The 7,670-nt window shown below is 38.1% G+C and overlaps 1 protein-coding gene across 1 annotated transcript; it reads right to left on the reverse strand.

Annotated features, from left to right (window-relative positions):
- Positions 1-3,573, reverse strand: LOC123885931 (oligopeptide transporter 3-like). Its single transcript, XM_045935266.1, has 6 exons — positions 3,082-3,573; positions 2,497-2,594; positions 1,521-2,093; positions 1,186-1,444; positions 848-1,030; positions 1-750 (listed from the first exon to the last, which is right to left on the reverse strand). The coding sequence occupies exons 1-6, from the start codon at positions 3,571-3,573 to the stop codon at positions 136-138; spliced, it is 2,220 nt and encodes a 739-aa protein (XP_045791222.1). The 3' UTR covers positions 1-135.
- Between the last annotated feature and the right edge of the window lie 4,097 nt (positions 3,574-7,670).

The raw sequence follows: 7,670 nt of genomic DNA on the forward strand, positions 1-7,670 counted from the left end.
AGAGAATTTATCATTCAAATGTGCCACTACAAACAAAAAAGCATATGAATACTCCAACCCTAACTTGATCCCCAGCCCTAAAAACAAAAACTAATCAAAAAGAGAAAGCTCAAATCAATCAATTAGGATTCTCTATTAGAACACAGGACAACCGTCAACCACAATTCCCGGTGCAGTTGGGCAAGTAGCCAATGGGCAATGGTCCAATTCAGTTCCCCACCATTTGAGACTATGGCCTGCATTTTGCAGAGCAAAAAATATCAAGACACCCATAAAAGCTGTGCCTGCATCAAGTGCCGCAGATAAAACATAATTATATTTCTGCCACCAGCGTTTGTGGAAGCGGAACACAAAGTAGTTGAAGATCATTCCAGTCAATAGCCAACTGGCAACGTTAGTAGGAGTTGCAGGCGGCATTCCAGAGAAACCATAAGATATAACTGGTATGTTTATCAGACGAATCCATTTCTTGTCAGGGTAGATTTTGCTGAACACCCAAACAGGAACTGGCAACACAGCTCCAATCAAGAATAACCATACTAGGTTTCGGTACAATCCACCAGGTCCAAATAGCCGCCTCGGTCCGATCAAACCCCATATAACAGATGCATCGAATGTCACTCTGTATTTAGGGCAAGTCCAAGGACTGTCATGGTGAGCTTCATCATCCATGCAAATGTCCTTAATGTTATCCAACATCCACCAAGCCACTGCAAGGTTCACCACTCCAGCAACTAGAGTTCCCACCAACTATTTCGAAATTTCAAAATAAAATAATTAATAAGAAAAGAACAAAAAAAAAAGATAAGAGACAAGCTTAAACTAGGAGAGTTTGAGCCAAAGAGACCTGTGCTGTATACATGCATCGTGGGGGAATTTTCATGTAGTGTCCAAGTTTGAGATCTGACAAGAAAGATAGAGCATGGACGGTGCTGATTCTCCCATAAATCTTAAAGAGCAAATTTGCAATTGGTTTTCCAGGAAGGATATATCCGATCATGAACTGTGCTATAATGTCATATCCAGTTCGCTGCAAGGTAACCAACGACCACAAGAAAAACTTACATTAAAATTTTAAACTTGTATCGGTTAAGTTTCCGTCTTCACGTCAATATAGTAAGTACATTACAATTGAGAGGAATTAAAGTGGTAAACTAGAGATGGAAGAAAACTTCGAGTTAGTACCTGGTTGGTAGTTGCTTGAATGACACCAATTGGGAGGGTTACAACAAAAGCTAAGACAAAAGCAAATATCATACCCCACCATGGAAGTTGCACATCCTTTTTCCACACTAAAGTTATTAATATCGATAGTGCCATGCTACCAAACAATAAAATGAGGAACCACCATTCTGGCACTTGCTTATAAGCCTTCATCAGTCTACCATGCACATCCAATTTTGCGGCGTTACCCATTGCTGATTTGCTCTGTCTCAATATGTCTCTGCAAAAATCAAACAACGTCGTCAGTTTCATGAGTCTCTCTCTCATTGTGGTTCCTTAATTTGAGAGCAGCCTACCTGCCATGGAACAATGCTACATGAGTGAGGGTTGCAGTTAATCTTGCGAAACCTGATGCAATAGATAATGCGAAGAGAGGACTAAGGTACAACTTGCCATATTTGTTGTATGCATCAATGTTAAGATCATAATCCTTGGTTAAGATCTTAGTAGTGTCATATTTTTGTCCATTGTGGGTGAACAGCTTATTAGAAAATATAGGAAACTTCCTAGCATCAAAGGTGTTAAACTTCCAGTAACATATGGGTAGAATTATATAGATGACCATGATAAATCCAACCCCAAGATTAACAATGGATGACCATGGTGCAACAAGAGGGCTTCCATGATAAGCTGAAATCCCAGCCCAATCAAAACTGAATGCCCCAATTCCAAGTCCATGGTAACCCGATCCAATTTGCTGCGCTGTGATACTATGCGGCCACGCGTAGCAAACCCATGAGAAGAATGTTAAGACGCTGAAAAGATATCCGGGGAGTGCATAATACAGGAAGCTTACACCCATGGCAATGAGGAAAAACTGCATCCTCGTAAAGCCTTTTGCTGCTTTATTCTCTTTTTCATGGAGTGCCCTGTAGCATAAAGTTAATGATGTAATCAAACAAATTCATATTAGATATAGTATAATAGTAGGAATAATAAACAAGCACAAAGGTAACTTTGAGTTAGAAAATTGGTTTCTACTGTTGCATAAGTTATTTTGGTTAAGATTATATCCTTGTCTCTATTTGTAGTACTCAAATATATACAGCCAAAAATGATGAACTGACACAACCTTTGGAAGAATTTCAAAAATGTAAATTTGAATTTCAAATTAACCATTACAACCTTTTAAATATATTTTGGAAAATATCCAACACATTTCAGATAAATAAAAGATGCGTCTATCGACACACAAGAATCTTGACATGTGTAATTGTATTCGATTAATATATTTTTTTCATATAGAAAAGAAAGGGGAAAGAAAGAATGAACCTAAAGAGAGAGACTTGTGCAAGGTTAGATGGCCACCACATTCCAACAGGGTTCACCAGATACCTCCTCAGAATCCCAGCCCATCCATACCCCATTATCTGCAACTCAGTGTATCAACATTAAAATTAAAATTAAATTTTCCTTACCACTATCACAAAATATTTTCTTCAAATATATATATATATATATATATATATATATATATATATATATATATATATATATATATATATGGCAAGTTCTAACATGCACAAGTGCACCATATGGTGCACGGTGCACAAGTTAGCATTTTCATTATACAATAATGCTAGCAACACACTCTTTAACAAACACACTCCAACACACTCTCTTTTATTGGTTGAAATTCACATGGGTCCCATAAAAAAATGTGAACCCATATAATTTTTATGGGATCCATATAAATTTTAACCAATAGAAGAGAGTGTGTTAGAGTGTGTTAGAGTGTGTTTGTTAAAGAGTGTGTTGCTAGCACTCCTCTTCATTATATCGAATACGAATTTTACAAAATTTACCGTTGGATTGAAAGTTTATATCATATGGATCATTCATAAAAAAATTTAGAACCTGGGTGCTTAAGACGATAAAGAGAGCAAGGAGAAAACTAAGAGATTGCTTGTAATAAGCTTTCATGATAGTGATGGCACCGATGGAGTAAGCATCACCATTACCCTGAGAAACACCACAGTTGGCAAAAATAGTTATAATAACGTGCTCCTTCATGTTAAAGGGGCCAGGGTTCAAGGTAAAATGCCATCCAATAAAATTATAGTCCTTCGTTGGAAGAATTGCGGCCATGAGCTTTCCGATTGGAAGAACCGCAATTTGCATAAGAATGGCAGAGATGGTGAGTGGTTGAGTTCTGAAGGTGAAGAAAGTGTTGAGAATGATGAGGATGATGCAAGAGGTTATTCCGAGAAACCATGCTCGGAAAGTCAAGACTGGAATGGTAGGGTCGTCGGTTTCAGGGACGACCAGCGCCACTTCTTCAATCGGACACCTGTCGTCGGGGGGAGTTACGCCCACTTCCGCATCTGGAATTCGATCATTTGAGGCCATTGGTGAGTTGATAAAAACGAAAGTGATAGAAGAAATATAAGAACACAGAGAGTGAGAATGTATGTGTGTTGTATCTGTGCAGTTGAATAAAACGGTGAGTGAGAATGTATGTATGTATGCGGTGCAGTAGCAATGTATAAGCTAAGCTAACATTGATAATCATTTAGGCCTAAGGAAACACGTCTAGTTAATTAAGCATGTGATTAGTTAGTTCAGTTTCATGTGCATATGACTAGGCTTATGGGATTACTGTACAATTAATGTCGGAAAACAAGGAAAGCTGAACAAGTCCAGTTCAAAATTATTCATAAACAAAAAATGAAGAATAATTTTTGTAACAATACGCAAAACTCAGCAGACACAAGAACAACACACGTTCTTAAACCACACACACACACTATATATATATATATGACACACACACACACACACTATATGACACACACACACACACTATATGGACCAAGGTGTTAAATTGCGGTCCGCATCCGCAATTGCGGCCGCATTATTGCTGATGCGGTAACCACCGCAACCACATCGCACCGCAATTGCAGTGTGATCTTAATTCACGTGTACGGCCGCATCGTAACCGCATCACAACCGCATCGGAAGCCGCATCAGATGTTTTCAGCGATGTTCCTTCAAATTATCTCACCAAAAAGTAAAATTTATGAACTTCATATCCTAATTTGTGTCAAATTAATGAAAAATCTTACTTTTAAGAATCTCTCAACCGTGTATTTTAAATACATTCAAATTATTGTTTATAGAATAAACTAAGACTATGCAATGATGGATAAATAGTGTAGTTACATAGTAGTTTGATTTTATATAGCTTGTGAAATTTCAAAATGATTTCACGCCGCAACAACTGCATTGCGCGTGCAGCAACCGCAATGACCGCATTCGCTATAACTGCAACCGCATCTGCGACCGCAACCGCAATTTAAAACCTTGATATAGACATCCACTAAATATTCATAACACTCCCCTTTAGATGTCCATCGAGGATATGCCTCATTAAAACCTTACTAGAAAAAAATCGAGTGGAAAAAAAATTCTAGTGAAGGAAATAGAGTACAATCCTTTTACAATATATTTATTTCTCCCCCTCAACTAGACAAATATTTCTGAGACGACGAAGACCAGTCCTTTGTACTAGTTTCTCGAAGATTCTGCTCGGGAGTGACTTTGTAAATAGGTCTACGAGATTATCACACGAACGAATTTGTTGTATGCTTACTTCCCCATTCTTTTGAAGATCATGGGTGAAAAAGAATTTTGGATAGATATGTTTTGTTCTGTCCCCTTTAATGTACCCTTCCTTTAACTGAGCAATGCATGCAGTGTTGTCTTCAAAAATGATTGTTGTATTCATTCTTTCGGAAGATAAACCACCATTCTTTTGTATGTGTTGAATCACGAACCTCAACCATACACATTCTCTACTTGCATCGTGTAGTGCTAAAAGTTCTGCATGATTTGATGTTGCTGTTTAGGTCTATTTGACTGATCTCCATGAGATGGTTGTGTCTCCACTTGTGAACAAGTAACCTGTTTGTGATCTTCCTTATGAGGATCAGACAAATAACCTGCATCTGCATAACCTATTAATTCTAGTTTGGATACTTTAGGATAAAATAATCTCATATCCATTGTACCTCTAAGGTAACGAAATATATGTTTGTCTCCGTTTCAATGTCTTTTTGTAGGTGAAGAACTATACCTTGATAGTAGATTGACAGGAAATGCTATATCAGGACGTGTATAATTAGCAAGGTACATTAGTGTTCCTATCACACTCAGATATGGTACATCACCAATTAGTTCTTCATCCTCTTCTTTAGGTCTGAAAGGATCTTTCTCCACATCCGGTGATCTAACAACCATTGGAGTAGATAATAGATGAGATTTGTCAATGTAAAAACGTTTTAACATTTTTGCTATATAAGCTTCTTGATGCACAAAAATTCCATTTTTCATATGCTCAATTTGTAATCCAAGACAAAATTTTGTCTTTCCCAACTCTTTCATCTCAAACTCTTTCTTTAAGCATGTTATGGCTTTTGAAAGCTCTTCAGGAGTTCCAGTAATATTTATGTCATCAACATAGACAGCAATTATAGCAAATTCACTTCCTTATCCTTATATAAAAATGCATGGTCAAATGGAATCATTTTTATAACCCTCTCTTGGCAAATATTCACTGAGACGGTTATACCACATGCGTCCGACTGTTTTAGTCCATAGAGAGACTTATTCAATTTGATGGAGTATTCTTCTCAAGACTTTAAATTATTGGCATTAGGAAAATGAAATCCTTCAGGGAGTTTCAGATAAATGTCACTATCAAGTGAGCCATACAAATATGTTGTAACAACATTCATCATGTGCATATTTAGCCTTTGTATGCTATAAGGCTAATTAAGTACCTAAAAGTAGTTGCATCAACTACTGGTGAATATGCCTCGTCAAAATCGATACCGGGTCTTTGCGTAAATCCTTGAGCAACTAGTCTTGCTTTATGATAAGAGTGAGTGTGCAGAAATTAAATTCCCCTTTCAGGGAAAGTCTAGAAGAGAGAAAATTTGATTGATATATTTCTTAAACTCAATATCACCAATACAACCATATAAATACTACTGATGAGTCTAACAAATTCCTAGAATTGAGGATCCAAAGGACACCTGTCCATTAACAAACAGAAAGAAAATAACAACTAATATTCCTTAAAAATTATTCTATGGCATCAGATAATGATTGAAAAAATATTGCCTCATGATTGATTCTTTTTGTCCCGTAGTGCAGTCTCCTTAGTCATCATAGCGTTTGGGCTTCTTAATAATTCTTTTGGGTTTGTTGCTTGGCCCAATATCACTAGCTGGACCTTTTCCTTTTGGTGCTAAGTCTTGCTGTGTAACATTGCCAACGCCATCAAAAAGAATCTTGTCCTCAAGATTTGTGTTGGGAAACTGATCCTAGAAAGTAGTCTTAGCAACCCAAGTAGCTTCAGATAAAGGCAGGTCTTTCCACTCCACCAAAAATTCTTCAATATCACCAGCAGAGATACGGCGATTGCGAATAGCAACCGGAACAGGGATGATTGGTGGGTATGTTGACGGATCCGCTATAGGAGTAACCTGAGTAGTGGGTTCACCATGACATAGCTTGAGGAGTGATACATGGAAAACGGGATGCACACGAGATGCTGCTGGCAGGTCCAATTCATAAGCAACTTTACCAATCTTCTTCAGAATGCGAAACGGACCATAGTACCTCTTAGCAAGCTTATGAGATTCACGGTGATGAACTGAGTGTTGACGGTACGGCTGGAGTTTCAAATAAACCCATTGTCCCACTTCAAAATTTCGATCCTGACGATGTTGATTAGCTTGGATTATCATGCGGTTCCGAGCTTTAACAAGGTTCTCTTTCAGCACCTTAAGAACCAAGGTCTTCTGAGTAAGTAATTCATCTAAACTCTCAATTTTGCTAGTGCCAGGAGTATAATGAACAAGGGTAGGTGGTTTACGACCATACAAAGCTTCGAAAGGGGTCATACCAATAGCAGTGTGAAAGGATGTGTTGTACCAAAATTCTGCTAAAGCCAGAAATCGCAACCATAGTCGAGGTTCATCACTAACGAAACAGCAGAGGTAAGTCTCCAAACAACGATTGAGAACCTCGGTTTGTCCGTCTGATTGAGGATGATATGAGCTGCTGAAAGCTAGAGAAGTGCCCAGGTGATGAAATAAAGCACGCCAAAATTGGCTCACAAAGACCCTGTCACGATCACTAACTATTGTTTTGGGAGCACCATGCAAACGGTATATCTCAGTGATGAAAATTGGAGCAAGTGATGCAGCAGTGAATGACCCTGGAAGAGCAATAAAATGAGCGAATTTGGTGAGACGATCAACAATAACCCAGATGCAGGAGCGGTTGTGAGTCATAGGTAAATGAGTAATGAAATCCATGGAGATATCTTCCCACACTTGCTGCGGTAATGGTAATGGTTGCAATAACCCGTATGGAGACTGAGTAGAATATTTGTTGTGTTGACAAACAGAACAAGCGTTGACAAACTGTTTGACATC

This window comes from Trifolium pratense, linkage group LG5, assembly GCF_020283565.1.
Source record: "Trifolium pratense cultivar HEN17-A07 linkage group LG5, ARS_RC_1.1, whole genome shotgun sequence".
In the NCBI taxonomy this organism is placed as follows: Eukaryota; Viridiplantae; Streptophyta; class Magnoliopsida; order Fabales; family Fabaceae; genus Trifolium; species Trifolium pratense.

Bases quoted from the DNA above. Each gene is read 5' to 3' on its own strand.
- LOC123885931 (XM_045935266.1), bottom strand. From the start codon at position 3,573: ATGGCCTCAAATGATCGAATTCCAGATGCGGAAGTGGGCGTAACTCCC. The intron at 2,094-2,496 runs GTTCATTCTTTC...TTTATGCTACAG, and splicing joins GCACAAGTCTCTCTCTTTAG to GGCACTCCATGAAAAAGAGA. The intron at 751-847 runs GTCTCTTTGGCT...ATTTCGAAATAG, and splicing joins GATGCATGTATACAGCACAG to TTGGTGGGAACTCTAGTTGC.